The sequence below is a fragment of the Cetorhinus maximus genome, chromosome 6 (genome assembly GCF_964194155.1).
Source record: "Cetorhinus maximus chromosome 6, sCetMax3.hap1.1, whole genome shotgun sequence".
NCBI lineage: Eukaryota > Metazoa > Chordata > Chondrichthyes > Lamniformes > Cetorhinidae > Cetorhinus > Cetorhinus maximus.
In genome coordinates this window covers 13434129-13454003 of record NC_135884.1, presented here as the reverse complement: position 1 = coordinate 13454003, position 19875 = coordinate 13434129, and the positions used below count along the sequence as shown (strand labels likewise).

Here is a 19875-nt window from a genome sequence, read left to right as displayed (position 1 = left end):
TTCACAGTTAAAAGTGCTGTCGCCTGTTATTCCTAAAACTAGCCACAAATGATAGACCTCAAATCAACCAGCTAGAACCTGGACATTATGTTGTTAAGGTTTTTTGTTAACTTTCTGTTCTGTATTTTGATTGAGGCATTTACTCATTTATTTAACTCCATTAAGGCAGTTGAAGGAAGAATCTCACACGAAACGTTAAGTGATTGTCCACTGACATAACCGACATAATTTCTAGCTTCAATTAGAATGTTATATATATTGTATATAGATATTGTACTTATATAGAACCTGATATCTCAGGTTGACCCAAAGTAGTTAATATTCAATTTATTACCTGAATGTGTGGGTGACTACAGCAGCCAATCTGCGCACAGCAAGATCCCACAAACCGACTAAATGAATTACTGTAAATCTGTAAAAAATTTTTCTATTCATTCAAGGGAGGTGGACTGCGCTGTTTAGGCCAACATTTATTGCCCATCCTTAACTGCCCTTGAGAAGGTGGTGGTGAGCTGCCTCCTTGAACTGCTGCAGTCCCTGTGGTGTTGGCACAGCCACAGTGCTGTTAGGGAGGGAGTTCCAGGATTTTGACCCAGCGAGAGTGAAGGAGGGTGGGGATTTGTTGTTTGAGGGTAAAATGTTGGCCAGGATGCCTGAGAATTCCTGTTCGACTTTGACACTGCTGTGGAGCAGGCAGACAGGGCCTTTGTTTGATATTTTAATTGGAGAGCAGCTCCTGCAGCAATGCAGCACTCTCCTGGTGCTGTACTCCAGTGAAGCACCAGTTTAAGTCATTTGCTTAAGTCCTGGACTGGAACCTGAACCCGCGACACTGAGAAGGTCAATTGATAGGGGCAAGATGGACACAATGTTATCCTGACATCCAGCAGCTTATGAAAAAAATAAAATAAGTTCTCCAAAGGCCTCCTGTTGACAGGAAGAGTAGATACGTCATAAACTGGGACCTTTATGTACATTATCCAGTTGCCATGGAAATGGTAATGTGGTATTTTTCTTCACCATTTACTCCTTCATGCTTTGTGTTGTGAGATGGCCACAGTGGCCCTCTCGTTCCTTGGTCAAGTTCCCATTCTTGTGCATGTAGGACTAGTGAAAATCTGCTGCTTGTTTGACTCTGGGTCCATCGCAGTGAGTTTGACCCTGCCTCTTGCCCTGCACCTACGACTGCGCAATTTTGGCAGTGCTTACTGGGTGACAGTCTGGACTGGGAATCCTGGCTGGTTGTTCAGGTTTTCCCTTCGACATCAACACACTCACTGCAGGTCTGGCTGAGGTCAACTGTCTCTACATGAGCCAGAGATCCAAACTATAATGATCCTGGCCTACAAGAATGAGCGTCACACCATATGGTGCTGACTGAACTAGACAAATAGCTCTTCATAAAAACCAAGAGGCACCTAGTACAATTTACCCATTTGATCTAACGTGACCAGTTACTCCTTGGACAAACCGTAATTTGAATGTCCAGATTAAAATTTTAGTCCAGATGGCACTGACCATGGGAACACGGCACAAAATTGTCCCGAATTTGGGACAATGCGAAAATATGCATGGTTCCGTCTTGGTACGCAAAAGATTCTCCAATTCATGATAAAAATGTTACGTTGCTGAGGTGAAAAGAACTAACACAAACAAATTAAGAAACTTAACCCTTCTCCAGCATTCCTATGCAGATTTAGAATGGTCCAAACAAAAACAACGATTGGGACTGTACCGACTCAAATTGTTATATAATCTTATAAAGTGGACATGTGTGTGCTCACATTCTCATCGTAGCTATGGTGCATTTTTGAAACTGATTCTCAGCTTTTTTGGGAGCAGTCATTTGGTGTTGCTTGAATCGTCTGAAAAATAAGGAGATAGTTGGCAGTAATGGTCCCTTATTATATTGTTTCCTTTTTCACTTTTCTGCCTGAAGGCAGGTCTTTGGGTGATTATTTGCGTAGATAGGGCAAGGAGGCAGACCCTGTGTCTATTGCAGCCAGAATGTGGGTCAAACCCCAATGCTGTTTGCATTAACCTGATCCACACGGTAGCTATCTAACCAACTGAGTGAACCGAAGCCACCCTTCTTCATCGTATAACCTTTACAATTATGGAATTGGCCTGTAGATTTAATTGATAATCTCTGGGATAATATTGGAGTACAGATGAGCTACAGGAAGGATTTAAGTGGAATATGATCCCATTATAGTCACCATCATTACCTTGCCATTGTCATTGATGTAATAGTATCTGACCCCTTCAATCTTTGAAGGCCCATAACTTCCAGGCTTATGAGTTTCATTATCATATAAATGAACTCTTCCCTCACGGCTGCTGTCCTTTTGCTTGTCTACAGTCACCCAAGGAATGAGAATATGGAGGCTGATGTTCACAACAGGAAGGTACCTTGGGAGGTCAATGGTTCCTTGGCCCCAGCTGAACTCCAGGTCAGCAACAGGTCGGAGAGTCCCACTCCCGGCCTAGTGGAAGGCACAGAGCCAGGTAAGAAATTTTTCTCTGGTGTAAGGGAAAGATTGAGGGAGAGAGAGAGAGAGAGAGAGCATTCAAGATTCTCTTTTTAGGAGCATGGATTGTGTCTGAAAGTTAAACTGTACTTTCTAACCCTTCAACTGAAGAAGGAGGATTGAAAGTTCTTGTTGGTTTACTTTATGCATTTCGTAGAATCATAGAAAGTTTATGGCACAGAAAGAGGCCGCTTGACCCATCGTGCCTGTGCTGGCTGAAAAATTAGTCACCCATAGCCCTGCAGGTTACTGGTACTTGAGGTGCATATCCAGACACTGTTTAGTTAAGGTTTCTGACTCTACTGCTCTTTAAGGCATTGAGTTCCAGACCCAACAACCCTCTGGGTGAAAAATATGTTTCCTCATCGCCCCTCTAATCTCCCTACCAATCACTTTGAATCTATGCTCCCTACTGACTAATCTCTCTGCTAAAGTAAATAGGTCCTTCCCATCCACTCTATCCAGGCCCCTCACAGGTTTGTACATCTCAATCAAATCTCCCCTCACCCTCCTCTGTTCCAAGGAGAACAACCCCGGCCTATCCAATCGTTCCTCATAGCTGCAATTTTCCAGTCCCAAAAACATCCTCGTAAATCTTCTCTGTACCCCGCTCTAGTGCAGTTACATCCTTTCTGGAATGAGGTGACCAGAACTTGTTATTGGCAGGTGGATGGTAGATGCCGAGCTGCCCAAACCCCAGAGGCAAAATTGAAGCAGATGCCACAGGGGCCTGCTCGCTGAGACCTAAAATGACGCGGGGTGACGTCGGGTGTGTGTCCCGATGTCACCATGCCTCATTTAGATTTTCAGTTCGGCAGGTGCGCAGCCGACTCAGCTGCGCGCCCACCAAACTGTCAAAGGCCTGTTAAGGCCATTAGTCAACTAATTAAGGCTGTTGAGAAAGCTGCCCGTCCAACCTTCAGGTTGGCGGAGGGGGCAGGCGAAGAGCCCAGACGGCCTACGCATTTTTCATGGAACCTCATCCACGGGCGGGATGAGGTTTTACGAAGGTTTTATAAATTAAATACATTTTTTCATTACGGTTCATTGACATGTCCCAGCTCATGTGACACTGTCTTAAATTATTTTTTCCTTTGTTAAAATTTTTAATACTTAAAATTTATCTCCCCGAGGTGCCTCTGCGCGAAACAGCGCACTCCTGACTCAGGGATCACCCCCCCCCGCCCCCCCCCCCCCCCCCCCCCCCCCTCCCCCGCCCGCACAGGGAGCGCACAGCACTTCCGGGCGCGCGTCATGCTGGGTGGGCCTTGATTGGCCCATCCATGTAAAATGGCGGTGCGGACCTGATCGGGGGTGCCGATTGGGTCCACGCCTGCCCCTGTACAACCCACCCCGCCTCCCCTCGATGGGGAGAAAATTCTCTCCTTGATGTATTGATAAAGCATTTTTGGGCTCTCCTTGATTTTGCTGGCTCAATATTCTTTTATACTCTGCATCCCTCATTTCCTGTTTGATTTCACTCCTCCGCTTTTCAAACTCCTCTCAACTTTCCGTAGTATTGAGCTCTCGGTTGCACGATTTCTGTTGCTCGCTTCATCCAAACCTGAAGAGATTGTCTATGGGAATCATTTCTCCCTCCCCCCCGCCCCCCAAGCTATATGCCCCTTTTGGCCACTCTCCTGTAAGTTGCCTAATTTGGTCATCATTCTATTTGTGACTCCCGAGAGCATTGGGCACTCACTCAAACATCGGGGCAGTGGAGACTGATTCTTGCCTGCGGTCCACATTCTTGCACATCCAGCACGAGTTGTTTGATCACAGTCAGGAGCAGAAACCCATTGAAAGTCTCCCTCCCAACCCATGGACACCTTCAGTCAGTTGTGTTGCCCCAGCTGAGATCAGCGAACGCAGCAACACTGAGAATTGAACCAGTGACCTGTTGGACTGTATGCCTTCATTACTCTGTCTCTACTGGCAATAAAGTCTCCTCATCTCCAGCTTAAATGGGAGACTCCTTATTTTTAAACTGTGCCCCCTAGTTCTAGTCCCCACCATGAAGGAAATATCCTCTCAGCATCCACAAGTGCCACTTGTAGGTGCACTTCAGTTAACTGGGAACGTAGGTATTGCTAGACAACAAAAGACCAAGATCCATCTAGTTCCTCTTCTACCATCCAGGTAACCGTATGATGCAGTAATGGGGTTGTTGACTAACCATAGCAATCAGTCTCAGTCAGTAGTGAGGAAAACCTCAGTGGTGGAAATCTTTGGGAGCCTTGTGCGAGTCACCTGTTTCTCCCTCCTCCATGCCACCCCACCAGAGCGCCTTTCATGACTACTGGACATCCCAAAGCACTTTACAGCCAATGAGGTATTTTTTTTTTTGGCATGTAGTCACTCTTGTAGTGTAGGAAATGCAGCAGCCAATTCGGACACAGGAAGCACCCACAAACATTAATGTGATAACGATCAGATAATATGATTTTTGTGATAGTATTTGAGGAATAAAGATGGCCAGAACTCCCCTGCTCTTCTTTGAAATATTGCCATGGGATCTTTTACGTTCACCTGAGAGGACAGACAGCACCTTGGTTTAAAGTTTCATTCGAAAAACGGCACCTTCAATAGTGTAGCACTCTCTCAGTACTGTACTGGAGTGTCAACTGTGACTTTTGTGCTGAGGTCCTGGAATGGGACTTGAGCCCTTAACTTCTGGCTTAGAGCCAAGAGTGCTACCAACTGAGCCATGGCTAACACAAACAAACAAATCCACGAACATACGAATTAGGAGCACAGTAGGCCATTTGGCCCCCCCAAGCCTGCTCCACCATTTGATAAGATCATGGCTGGTCTGATTGTGGTGTCAATTCCACTTTCCTTTGACTCCATTGTTAACCAAGATTCTACCTAACTCAACCTTAAAAATATCCAATGGCGCAGCCTCCACTGCTCTCTGGGAAAGAGAATTCTACAGACTTAACAACCCTCTGAGAGGAAAAAAATTTCCTCATCTCCACCTTAAATGGGAGACTTCTTATTTTTAAACAATGCCCCCTAGTTCTAGTCCCCCCCCCCACGAAGGAAACATCCTCTCAGCATCCACCCTGTCAAGCCCCTTCAGGATCTTTTATGTTTCAATAAGATCACGTCTCAATCTTCTAAACTCCATTGTATACAGGCCCAACCTGCTCAACCTTCCTCATAAGATAACCCTTTCATCCCAGGAATCAGTTGAGTGACCCTTCTCTGAACTGGTTCTAATGCAGTGATATTCTTTCTTAAGTAAGGAGACCAAAACTGTACAGAGTACGCCAGATGTGGTCTCACCCACACCCTGTACAACTGTAAAAATAAATCTCTATTTTGATATTCCATTCTGCTTGCAATAAACAACAGTACTCCACTGGCCTTCCTAATCACTTGCTGTACCTGCACACTAACTTTTTGTGATTCATGTACCAGGACACCCAGATCCCTCTGTATTACTGAGTTCTGCAATCTCTCTCCATTTAAATAATATACTGATTTCCTATTCTTCCTGCCAAAGTGGACAAGTTGGCATTTCCCCACATGATACTCCATATGGCAAATTTTTGCCCACTCACTTAAGCAATCTATACTCCTTTGCAGACTGCAACACAACTGAAGCCACCCACCACCCCAAGACCATCCCCCCACCCATCCCCGCCTCCCCACATTTCCCCTGGTATAGAAGTCTTCCGCTTAGTCAGCAAGGAGGGTCTTTTTCCCAGCGTCCACATTGTCTGAAATTTTAGATCAGATTGAGACAGGATTTAATTTATCCGAGGATAAATACTAAAATCGCCACCCTCCACCTCCCCTTATGCAACTGCTGAAAATCTGAAATAAAAGTGGAAAATGCTGCCTAAAATGCAAGTTCTGCCTCTTTACATCTGCTTAGCAAAATATTGCCTGGGGTTTTCCAATGCTGCAGTTGGTAGCTCACAATCTTCTTGTCTGTTAAAATATATTGCGAGCAGAAAACCATGATCATTGTGTCAAAAACTGTGCCCGTCTTTCCTTTCAAGTAAAATGATCCCTGCAGTCGACAATTTTATTTTAAACTCAAGTCCTGAATTTAAAAAGTGCTGACACAGATGCTGACTAAGCAGTGACATGCTCTTGGCTCCTAATAACTGGCTAGTCCCAGAAGACAAAGGCAGGTACAAGAACAAATAAATAGAGATAGGCGAGGCACGCTAGTTCACATCACCCTGCTTAATAACATATGTAGGTAAGTCAACTTATCAAATGTCTAAAAACCTTTAAGCAATGAGAGACAGAGGAGAACTTTTTAAGTGCTTTGATGGATACAGCAGGGATTATAAAATGATATGGCAAAAGCCTAGCAGCAGACACCCCCCCCATTGGTCACTGGTTCATGGAAGGGTGGAATGCAGGTATTGTTATATTTATTTACTCTTGGGATGTGAGTGTCACTGGCAAGACCAGCGTTTATTGCCCATCCCAAAAGACAAAGTACAGATGGAAAGCAGGTACAAGAACAAATAAATAGAGATAGGCGAGGCACATTGGCATGAGGCACACACGATTACGCGTTTATTGATGTGCAATGAGGCAGATTTGATAAGGGAGCTTAAGGTGAAGGAACCCTTAGGAGGAAGTGACCATAATATGATAGAATTTACCCTGCAATTTGAGAGGAAAAAGCTGGAATCAGATGTAACGGTATTACAGTTGAATAAAGGCAACTACAGAGGCATGAGGGAGGAGCTGGCCAGAATTGACTGGGAGATGAACCTAGCAGGAAAGACAGTGGAACAGCAATGGCAGGAGTTTCTGGGAGTAATTTGGGAGACACAGCAAAAATTCATCCCTAGGAAGAAGAAGCATACTAAAGGGAGGACGAGGCAACCATGGCTGACAAGGGAAGTCAGGGACAGCATAATAGCTAAAGAGAAATCATACAATGCGGCGAAGAGCAGTGGGAAACCAGGGGATTGGGAAGCCTACAAAGACCAACAGAGGACAACTAAAAAAGAAATAAGGAGGGAGAAGATTAAATATGAGGGTAAACTAGCCAGTAATATAAAAGAAGATTGCAAGAGTTTTTTTTAGATATATAAAAGGTAAGAGAGGGGCAAAAGTGGACATTGGGCCACTGGAAAATGTTGCTGGAGAAGTAGTAGTGGGGAACAAAGAAATGGCGGAGGAACTGAATAGGTACTTTGCGTCAGTCTTCACAGTGGAAGACACGAGTGACATCCCCAAAGTTCAAGAAAGTCGGGGGGCGGAGGTGAGTATGGTGGCCATTACCAAGGAGAAGGTGTTAGGAAAACTGAAAGGTCTGAAGGTGGATAAATCACCTGGACCAGATGGATTACACCCCAGAGTTCTGAAGGAGATAGCTGAAGAGATAGTGGAGGTGTTAGTGGTGATCTTTCAGGAATCACTGGAGTCAGGGAGGGTCCCAGAGGACTGGAAAATCGCTAATATAACCCCCCTGTTTAAGAAGGGAGTGAGGCAAAAGACGGGAAATTACAGGCCGATTAGCCTGACCTCGGTCGTTGGTAAGATTTTAGAGTCCATTATTAAGGATGAGATTTCAGAATACTTGGAAGTGCATGGTAAAATCGGGCAAAGTCAGCATGGTTTCATCAAGGGGAGGTCATGCCTGACAAATCTGTTAGAATTTTTTGAGGAGGTAACAAGTAGGTTAGACAAAGGAGAGCCAATGTATGTTATCTACTTGGACTTCCAGAAGGCCTTTGACAAGGTGCCGCACAGGAGGCTGCTCAGTAAGATAAGAGGCCATGGTGTTAGAGGCAAGTTATTAGCATGGATAGAAGATTGGCTGTCTGGCAGGAGGCAGAGAGTGGGGACAAGGGGGTCTTTCTCAGGATGGCGGCTGGTGACTAGTGGAGTTCCGCAGGGGTCAGTGTTGGGACCACAACTTTTCACTTTATACATTAATGATCTAGATGAAGGAACTGAGGGCATCCTGGCTAAGTTTGCAGATGATACAAAGATAGGTGGAGGGACAGGTAGTATTGAGGAGGTGGGGAGGCTGCAGAAGGATTTGGACAGGTTAGGAGAATGGGCAAAGAAGTGGCAGATGGAATACAACGTGGGGAAGTGTGAGGTCATGCACTTTGGTAGGAAGAATAGAGGCATGGACTATTTTCTAAATGGGGAGAGAATTCAGAAATCTGGAGTGCAAAGGGACTTGGGAGTCCTAGTCCAGGATTCTCTTAAGGTTAACTTGCAGGTTGAGTCGGTAGTTAGGAAGGCAAATGCAATGTTGGCATTTATTTTGAGAGGACTAGAATATAAAAGCAGGGATGTGCTGCTGAGGCTTTATAAGGCTCTGGTCAGACCACATTTAGAATATTGTGAGCAATTTTGGGCCCCGTATCTCAGGAAGGATGTGCTGGCCCTGGAGAGGGTCCAGAGGAGGTTCACGAAAATGATCCCAGGAATGAAAGGCTTAACGTATGAGGAACGTTTGAGGACTCTGGGTCTATACTCGATGGAGTTTAGAAGGATGAGGGGGGATCTGATTGAAACTTACAGAATACTGAAAGGCCTGGATAGAGTGGACGTGGGGAAGATGTTTCCATTAGTAGGAGAGACTAGGACCCGAGGGCACAGCCTCAGAGTAAAGGGAAGACCTTTTAGAACAGAGATGAAGAGAAACTTGTTTAGCCAGAGAGTGGTAAATCTATGGAATTCATTGCCACAGAAGGCTGTGGAGGTCAGGTCATTGAGTGTATTTAAGACCGAGATAGATAGGTTCTTGATCAAAGGTTATGGGGAGAAGGCGGGAGAACGGGGTTGAGAAACTTATCAGCCATGATTGAATGGCGGAGCAGACTCGATGGGCCGATTGGCCTAATTTCTGCTCCTATGTCTTATGGTCTTATGGTCTTATCCCTAATAGCCCTGGAGCAGCTGGTGTTGAGTGGCGATTACTGAGTGGCTTGCTCAGCTACTTCAGAATCAACCCCATTGATGTGGGTCTGGGGTCGCATGTAGGATGGTAGATTTGCTTCCCTAAAGGGGCATTAATGAACCAAATGGGTTTTCACAAAAACCTGGTCGCTTCATGATCATCATTAACGAGACAAGCATTTTATCCCAGATTAGTTAAATATTCACCAGGTACAATGGCAGGATTTAAACCCTCACTGAGGCATCAGTTTAGGTCCCTGGATTACTGGGCCTGTAATATGCTGCCAGGGGGAAGGGCGAAGAATTATGATTTTTAACTTCATTCACACATCATTAGTTAGAAAAACATTTCTGTTGTAGGGGGTGCCGCCCATTACTATTGGATAGAACAATCCCTTTGGTTCTGGGACTCGGGTTTGGCTGAGCTCAGACTTGTGTCAGATTTCCACATGGAATAAATTTGGACAATGTCAATCCCGCAACCCAATCCCATGATGGGTACGGAAACACAGTGGTAATGGGAGGGTATTAATAACCCAGACCTGGATTCGGGCCCTAGAGTGCATGAGTTTCAATCCCACCAAGGCGCCATGGGAATTTAAGTTCAGTGAAATAAATAAATCTTGATTTTGTTTTTTTAAAGAAGCTGGTATCAGTAATGTAACCAGGTCGTTATAAAAACCCATCTGGTTCACTAATGCCCTTTAGGGAAGGAAAGCTGCCGTCCTTACCTGGTTTGGGCTATTTGTGGTTGATAGTTAACTGCCCTCTGAAATAGTCTGGCCAGACACTCAGTCGTCAAGATGGAAGTTCGAAGGGTAATTGAGAGTGGCTGAGAGATGCTGCCTTTGCCAGCGATGCTCGCGTCCTACAAATGAATTAAAAACAAGATGGCTGATGCTAATCCAAGGAACAAAATTGTCCTGTAAATTAATATAAATTGGCACGAAAGTGGCACATCTCACTCTAATGTCACAGGGGACAGCCATCATGGGAACTGGAAAACTGAAGCTGGTGGAGTGAAGTTGCTTTTGAACCCGATCCACGTTATAATTACCCTGTCTACGAGACGAGGAAAGTATTTCACTCCCCAGAACTGATATTCTTCCTCTTAGTGACCAGAAGGGGTAAACCAAAAATGTGAATGAAATAAAAATGCACCCCAGGTACGACACAAATGTAAGATCCTGAGTGTAAATTGATCTTGCATGTGTAAGCACAAGTGTTTATCACATGCTGGTTGCTTACACAGTTAAGTATTTCTATTGTTGATGTGTGAGGATATTCACACTGAAGAGTTGATGACTATAACAAGATCACTGCAAGATTACCCAGCAATAACCCCAGATTTTCACAGTTCAGCAACCTTCCAAGGCATCCGTGCTCCTCCAATCCTGGCCCCTTGAGCAACCCCGATTTTAATCGCTCCGCCATTGGTGGATGTGCCTTCCACTGCCCAAGGCCCTAAGCTCTGGAATTGTCCCCCTAGACCTCGACCACCCTATGCCTCCCTTTCCTCCTTTCTGATGCTCTTTAAAACCTGCCTCCGTGGCCAAGTTTTTGTTCACCTGTCCTAACATCTCCTTTTTGTGGCTTCTTGTTCAATTTTATCTGATAAGGTAATCCTCCTGTGAAGTGCACTGGGACATTTTTAGTATGTTCAAGGTGTTATATAAGTGCAGGCTGTTGTTGTTGATCGCCAACATACGTTTAGCAGGAAGTTTACTGCGGCCTTACACTTTTCTGCCAGATATTCAGTACTTCACTAAAGCAGCTAAACTGCTCAATTTGATTGCAGCCTATAACTCAATCCCAGGTATATATATAATTAAATATATTCTGGCTTTTTATATCTGTCTCCCGCTTCACTTTCGGAGGCCTCTAATTCTTGACCTATGAACTCAATGAGAGACATATTAACATACTAATTAAAAGGGCCATATCCTGAAATGATTGCTTCTTGCTCCAGGTGTTCATTGTTCAAACAGAAACCACCTGAATCCCTTGATATGATTACAGTCTGTAACTCATTCCTAGGTAGGTATTAATCTATATCTACCAACCCTTTGAACCCCTCCAGTTTAAAGAAACTCACTCTCGGTTAGTCATTATCATTTACTTACTGCCAGCTAAGAGGCAGATGCCAGATCTGTTTTTATATACTCATATTCCTTTGCTTAGGCGCTGGGCAAGAGAGTGCAATGTTTGTCCACACGAGATCATATGAAGACCTAACCGGAGACGATGAGGTGAAGCGGTGCCCTGACAGGGTGAACGAGGCCTCCACAGAGCAATCCCAGATCGAAGAGATCAGCAAAGATTTCAACGAGCTGAGCACACAGCTGACCGGCGTCGCGATGGACCTGAACAAGGAGATGAGAGACAGCGAAGCAGAGGGAGAGAGGCCGTCCGGGAGGTCACACAGAGAGCCGGTGCTCTCCGAGAAGGAGGAGGACATAACAGCCGAGTCCTGGAGGCAGCACCGGAAGCACATCTTTGTCTTCAGCGACGCCGGGAAGCCGATTTATTCCCGCTACGGCACAGAGGAAGCTCTTTCCTCCATAATGGGGGTGATGGTCGCACTTGTGTCCTTCATTGAGGCAAGCAAGAATATGATCAAATCCATCCATGCAGGTGTGTTTAAGCGTTTGCGTTATCTTTTTGTTGGGTTTCGCTGTTCCAGTTGAATTTGTGTCCCCTGGACTGGACCCATCTGGAGAGCTGTGTGGGTGAAAGTGATGATGAAACCATTCCGATTATAAACCATCTAAATTATGGTTTTCAAATCTACCATTCTACTGCACTGCAGATACAATGATTATTACTCAGCCGCATAATATTGTACTGGATACTATTTACATTATCCCTCGTTTTTTAAAAATTATGTTGGAACACATCCTGTCTGGAGCTGAGAAGGTTGGGGCTCTTTCTCTGACTGCCCAAACAACATCTCTCAACCAGCCACCAGAAAGCATTCAGGAATGACCAAAGAGATGATTCTCCCTCTCTCTCTTTCTCTCTGCCTCCTCTAGTTTTCCCTACCACTGCCACCCCCACTCTTTGACAAACATCCTGTGCCACAATGTGCTTATCAGGAACACCATGCTGTGCAGAGTAAATGCTCTGTGCTCCAACCTTCTGAAGGTCTTGTGATGCAGTGGGTAGTGGCCCTCTGAGCCAGAAGCACTAGATTTGTGACCCAACCCAGGACTTTATGGCCATGGAAGGTGCGTTCTTAACACGGCCAAACAGGTGGAGTATCAACCTGGAAATCCTTCCAACACACGCCGATGGCAGGTGGTAAGAGCGGAAGAGATTTCTGGTCAGCCGTGTGATGGAAAGAATGTTGGAGCCTCTACCATCACTATCCATAGCTCCAGACTGCAACATGGATGTAAAAGTGTATGTTGCCGTAGCAACTCGGATTCCATGGGTGAACTGGAATACATCACCACTCCAACATTCCAGCATTGTTCCCTATTTCTCCCCTCTTCGCTACACCCTTTTGCCGCACCCCAATAGGTGAAGACTTGCTCCCAGCTATCCGTAAACAATTTCCACAATCAGCCCTCAGGGCTGAGGTGACTGATGGTTTTCCATTTTGAAACCCCTCATAGTTTGAGACATCTCTGTGTGATCTGATCCTCTCATGAAAAGACCTCTAGTTATCCTAGTCGGTTCGCAGAACTCGAACCTCTCATTCCCCTGGTATCATCTTAATGAATCTCCTCTGCACACTTGTGAAGACCTGATCATTTTCTGGAAAGTAAAACACCCAGAACTTGCCACCATATTTTAATCGTGCCCTGATCTTTATCTAAAATTGCCTGTGTTGTTAACGTTGTGTCAGTTATGCTGTTAATGTTTGTTAATGTCAATTACATTGTTAAGGTTAAGAGAAGCAGGTGATGGGTATTCGTTTTTCCATGGGCATGTATAAATAGGGGATAGCTGGGACACTGGGCTGAGTGGAAAGGAGAGCTGTGAGACTGACCAAGTCAATAAATTCGCTCAATGAAGAAAAGCTCTGCGTCTTGGTTTCTGCTTTACCAATCGGTTTTCATCCTCTTGACATGTGTGGCTCATGTAATTTAGCCTGTAAATGGAGAGTGGAGAGTCACTCACTACCTGCGAGGGAAGAGGAAACCGAAAAGGCAGTGGTAGTCGGGCGGCCCGCTGTTTGTATTTTTAAAGAAGGAACGCCTTCTACCACCAAGGCCTTTAGTTACCAGCAGTACATAGGCGGCAGGCATTTTGGGGATGCTGAGCAGTCTTTTGTCACTTTTATCCAATGAAGTGATTGTTGCCGGGTTGCCCAGCACTGACAATCCTTTCCTTAATCATCTGTTCTCCAGACAGTGGATTGATTAAGCCTGTGCTTTTTCTCCCGCAGAGGGTTACAAGGTGGTTTTTATTCGCCGAAGCCCCCTGGTCCTTGTGGCTGTCGCTCGTACCCGCCAATCAGAACAGGAGGTGGCGAAAGAACTTCTGTACGTTTACTACCAGATTATTAGCCTGCTGACCTTAACCCAGCTCAACAGAATCTTCGAGCAGAAAAAGAACTACGATCTTCGCCGGCTACTACTGGGGTCTGAGAGGATGACAGATCACCTCCTCAATCTAATGGAGAAAGATCCCAGCTTCTTGATGTGCGCAGTGCGATGCCTGCCGTTGCCCTCTTCTGTGAGAGACACGATTAGCAGCTGCCTCCAGCAGGCCAAAGACAAAAGTCTCGTCTTCTCTATCCTGTTTGCCCAGAACCAACTAGTTACGCTGGTGAGGAAAAAAGACCAATTTCTACACCCCGTCGACCTCCATCTTCTCTTCAACCTCATCAGTGCGTCCACCTCCTTCCGGGACGGAGAGGCCTGGACCCCCATCTGTCTACCCAAGTTCAACTCCAGCGGTTTCTTTCATGCCCACATCTCCTACCTTGACCAGGCAAGCAGCCTGTGTTTGCTCCTCATCTCCACCGACCGGGAGCACTTCTTCACCATCTCAAACTGCAAAAACAAATTCCTGGAGCGCATGAAGAGGCGGAATACCTTGCAGACGTTGTTGGAAGAGTTACGGACACCATCTTATAGTGTTTCTCAAGTGGGCATACAAGACCTGCGGCACTTCATTTATAAATCAAAAAGCTCGGGTCTTTTCACCAGGTAGGAAGCCTGTTAATTTCTACACCACCAGCTGAGTTATCGAAATTATATCAAAGAAAGAGTTGCATTGACGTAGCGCCTTTCACACCCTCTGGATGTCCAAAATCGCTTTATAGTCAAAAGTAGTCACGGTTGCATTGCAGCAGCCAAATTGCTCACAGCAACCTCCCATAAAGCAATGTGATAATGACCAGATAATCTGTTTTTGTGATGTTGATTGGGGGATAAACATTGCCCAAGACACTAGGGATAACTCCCCTGCTCTTCTTTGAAATAATGGGATCGTTTAGGTCCTCCCAAGAGAGCAGATGGAGATTTCGTTTAACGTCTGATCTGAAAGAAAGCACCCCTGACAGTGCAGCACTCCCTCCGTACCACACTGGAGTGTCAGCCTAGATTTTGTGCTCAAACCCTGGAGTGGGGTTTGAACCCACAACTTTTCTACTCAGATGAAAGAATGTTACACAACAAGTGAGCATAAAGCAAGTGGGGTAATATTTTTGATCGCCAAGTGCGTTAACTTTAAACTACTCAGATCTGATGGGGCCATGGATATTGAAACGGATTTCGGGAAGCCTCAGTTCAATTTTGGCTTCATGCAAGTTCCTCAGTCAGAAGGTTACCTTTAGATTCTCATTAACTGAATATCAGTGCAAAAAAATGTAAGAAACCTGTTCTTACTGCTCCACTAAGACCCACTGAAAAACACAGAACAGATTTGCTATTGAGTAGAATTGGCACTGTGAAGGCTGTTTTGCATAATTAGCCAAAGTGCACAGTAATTTAATTGCTACTTTATCAGCAAGATTGGAATAATTTGCTGGTTTACCTTCCTGGTTAACATTTTCATTTTCCCTTGCTTCCGTGTCTTTGAGTGAATAATAATTGACAAAATGTTTCAGAGTGTTTTCTCTCAGAGCTCAGTTCGACAGTCATCTCTCTCCCCAATCCCACCCTTCAGGGTAACTTTCCTTTTCTGAAGTCTTCTTGTTACGAATAGCCGTGTTTTACAAGTTTTCCTTGACTATTTTGTCTGCCGGCTGGGCCTCCTGCTCTTTAGACGTTTGACTCTGCAGCCTGATCCGGCCACTTCCCCTCACATCTCCATAATTGCATGGCCACCAAGACTTTGGGGACAGTTTGTTCTGTCCTGAGCAGCACCATGGGAAATCCACCAGCACCAGACCTTTTGGGGAAGTCCAGAATTAATGTTCTTATATTTGTCAGAATATATATATATAAATAGCATGTATCCCATTTCTCAAAGCACTCCATAGTGAATTCATTACTTTTAATGTCAATGAACATTTTGCACACACACCCCACAATAAGATTCTTTTCCTTTATTCTTTCATATTGGGCGTGTGTGCCGTTGGCAAGGCCAGCATTTGTTGCCCATCCCTAACTGTTCCTGAACTGAGTGGCTTGCCAGACTGTTACAGAGGGTGGCTAAGAACCAACCTCACTGCTGTGGGTCTGGAGTCACATGTAGGCCAGACCGGGTAAGGACAGCAGATTTCCTTCCCGAAAGGGCATTAGTGAAAAACCAGATGGGTTTTTATGACAATCGATGGTAATTTCATGGTCACCGTTACTGAGACAAGCTTTTCAATTAATTAATAAAACCTGGAATTGATATAAATTCCACCAGTTGCCTTGGCAGGATTTGAACCCTCACCCCCACAGAATTTGAACCCTTACCCCCACAGCATTTGAACCCTTACCCCCACAGCATTTGAACCCTCACCCCCACAGCATTTGAACCCTTACCCCCACAGCATTTGAACCCTTACCCCCACAGCATTTGAACCCTCACCCCCACAGCATTTGAACCCTTACCCCCACAGCATTTGAACCCTTACCCCCACAGCATTTGAACCCTCACCCCCACAGCATTTGAACCCTCACCCCCACAGCATTTGAACCCTCACCCCCACAGCATTAGCCTGGGCCTCATGATCACTAGTCTAGTGACATTACCACTACACCACTGTCTCCCCATGCCAACAGCACACAAAGTTTATTTCAATAAAGAAAAGTTATTTCCCTCAAATCTATTTGGCAGTTCAGTGAAGATTCTTTTCTCTGCACACTCACACAGAGGAACGCATATCTCATTCTGCCTGTGTCTTACCTTAAAATTGTCTTCGAAATGTTTTGGATCCAAGAACGGCATAATTGTATTGTGCAATTTTTTTTTTGGTAGCCCAGAAGTTGAAGCTCCTTACATAACCGAGGAAGAACAGGGAAGGCTACTGGAACTGTATCAGTACCTGTATAGTCGCATCCACAACTCGGCACGGCCTGTGAAGTACATGTATTATGCAGGAGACAGGGAGAATCTATTGGCATGGGTAAGAATCAAGTAACCTTCTAGTACATTCCATTGAATTTGCAGCAGAGGCACAGGCCATTTGGCCCAACAGGTCCTTGCTGGTATTTATGCTCCCATATGAACCTCCTCCCACCTTATCTCATCTCACTCAGTAAGGCCTCTAGAACCTTAATTAGATCCCGCACAAAAGTACAAATGTACAAAAAGAAAAAATGAGCAGGATTCCTCTTGGTGCCTCTTGCTGATTTTGCTGGATCTAGTTTAACGGCCAAATGTACAGTAGAACAAGGAATTTGTTAAAATGGCAATTAATTAAAATGGTGGCCTGATGGGTGGGGGAGAGGTGGGGCGGGGTGGAATGGCCTGGGGCAGGCCGACAGGAAACCGGATGACACTTTGAGGTGGAACTCTACTTTCACCTCTGGATTAGAAGTGCTGGAATAAGAAGTCTGTCAGTTAATGTTCTGAGAGTGTAGTATGGGCCTGATCAGTGCAGTTCATAACAGGCATGTAAACACAGCAGAAAATGGGCAATTTTATGTTAGGAGAACAGCAACATTGCCGACTTCCTTCACCCTACCCCACCTTTAACAGCCTTGGCGGGAGTGGGGGGGTTGGATTTCTGAATTTCTGACCAGCAGTCTTGGCAGCTGTGTCTGTGCTCTGGGAATACAACCTTCTAACATTACCATTGAGTTTGGCATCGATTGTTGCTAAGCTAAAAATATCACTTGAACCCCACAGTTGGTTGCTGTGGAAGAAATGGAAACATGATTCTGTGGCAGTAAATAGCACTCTCTTAACGATGCATTGAAGCATGCTGCTGAGGGAGAGTCAAGAGAGCATTGGGTGTTAAAAAAATGACCCACAAGCAATGGGGGCAGTGTAAAACGAGACGTACCCTGCACTTAGCCCGTGTAATACTTGATCGAGGAATGCTAGGTAGTTAAATGTAGTGGGAATTAACCCTGAAGCCAATCTGTGTTGAACCTGTCCTGAGATTACTGAAGTAGAGAGAGTGTTGCTGAAAAAAGACATTTTGTCAAAGCTTTTCATCTTGCACTCAGCAGGACAATTGCCAGAATACCAATGTCGGAGGAACCAATCAGCACTCTCTCCTCATACAGTATAAAGTTGTTGCTTCCCCTGACATTGGTATTCGCGTGACTGTCCTGATGAGTGCAAGACAAAAAGCTTAGACAAAATGTCTTTTCTTAGCAATACTCAAGTAGAGAGAACCATGTGGTGCATCAAAATAGAGACTACTTGGTTGGCAGTATCGAGACATCTCTATTCGGCACCTAACTTGCATTTTGCCTTAGCTGGGAGCAAAGGATGGAGCAGTGTAGAAGAATGTTTACTGGGAGTATTTGATGGGACAGTTTGGCAGATGCTTCATGCCACCCTGAACCCTGCGTGCCACACCTCAGCTGGGAATGCTCAATGCCATCACAAGAGACCGTAAGGTTGGCGAGGCCGCTGATATTAAATGGGTTACTACTGGCGTTAAAGTTATGCCAGTCAGAAACTCTAGACTCCTGCGTCCTCTGTGTGAAAACCTCTCGCCTCAAGTGTCGCAAGGGGGAAAGTTGAAATAAACCAAAATGTTGGTAAATGTGGACGTGACTGAATTATGAGAGTTCCCCCCTGTTTCCTAACTCCTGTTCTGTCCCTTACTCGCTGTCCAGGTTACAAGTGGATTTGAGCTCTACATGTGTTTTAGTCCATTGGGAACCAAAGCTACTGCAGTAGGTGCTATTACCAAACTCATGAAGTGGATCAGGAAAGAAGAAGACAGACTCTTCATCCTCAACCCAGGGACGTACTGACAGGGTGGCCGTGGTCAACTGCCTCCCTCCCTACCTACCAAAAACACAAATTGACAAACTAGTGAGAACTGATGCGCGGGATGGACTGAAATCTTAATGATCACTAACGTTTGTCACAGAGCTTTTAAATTAAAGGTAAGATGTTAGCCATTTATAGAAAAAAAAAACCCCACTATTTCTATTACAAATACTTTACAGCAATTAGCTGCCACCATCGGTAAGAATTTGGCTCGCCCCCCATCTTCACCCATCCCCGACTTTCCTCCACCTTAGCCAGTCCTGAGGCCTCGAGCGAGGCTCACTGGTTTATCGAGGTTTATAGTGACCAATCTCATAGGACCCGCCGCACTGATACAAAACGGTTCCCGCTCCAAGTTGCTCCGGGCTGCCTAGGAGAAGGCAATGTTCCCAATCCTGGTGGAAACCTAGTGGACCAATGCACTTCAGCAAGTATGGCACCAGCGAACCCCGAGATTGAGAGTGAAGCCAAGGCTGTTGTAGGCTGTGACAGTGGGACATGGGAATGGGAGTAGGCCATTTAGCCCCAAAAGGCTGACCTATCAAAGGGCAGAGATTTCTTTTTTGGGAGGGCCTTACTGCAAGTTTTAAACTAAACTGTGAGTTATACTAAAAACAGAAGCCTGAACTTTGACTTCACTCCTAAGAGATCACTTGAGGTGGCTTAGAATGTCTTAAAGTAAATCTGCGTAAATGCCAATAGCTAATAAACCACCCGTTGCAAAGCAATGTTAAAAAAAATATTGACATAAACAGCAAAAAAATAAATTGCCTAAATGTCAATGCTTCTGGGATTGTTGCAATGTTTGATGCAAAATCTGTGATAGAGGCAGAGGGAGTTTCTGTTGTTTAAAATCGATGGAGAACCAGACAGTGTCCAGTAGGGCCTGTGATTCCTCCCATATGATTCCCATCTATACCGTAGTCCAGCCAATAACTCTGCCCTAACAGGTAATGCAGCTGAGGTTTGGTCTATGGTGGCAAAAACAACTTGCACTCCGATCGCCCCTCTAATGTCATTAAACAATCCCATGGTGCTTCCAAACATGATTTGACGCCAGACCACAGAAGGGGATACTCCGACAGATCAAAGAGGTGGGTTTTAAGGA

The 19875-nt window shown here is 45.2% G+C and overlaps 1 protein-coding gene across 1 annotated transcript in view; it reads left to right on the top strand.

The window, feature by feature from the left end:
• mon1a (MON1 secretory trafficking family member A) overlaps positions 1-19547 on the top strand; it is a 30819-nt gene extending 11272 nt beyond the window's left edge. The window contains exons 2-6 of the mRNA XM_078543200.1: positions 2363-2508; positions 11607-12059; positions 13819-14584; positions 16791-16938; positions 18608-19547. Of these exons, the coding sequence (XP_078399326.1) occupies positions 2382-2508; positions 11607-12059; positions 13819-14584; positions 16791-16938; positions 18608-18748 (1635 nt within the window). The 5' untranslated portion in view covers positions 2363-2381 and the 3' untranslated portion in view covers positions 18749-19547. The remainder of the gene's footprint in view (positions 1-2362; positions 2509-11606; positions 12060-13818; positions 14585-16790; positions 16939-18607) is intronic.
• The last annotated feature ends 328 nt before the right edge of the window (positions 19548-19875 follow it).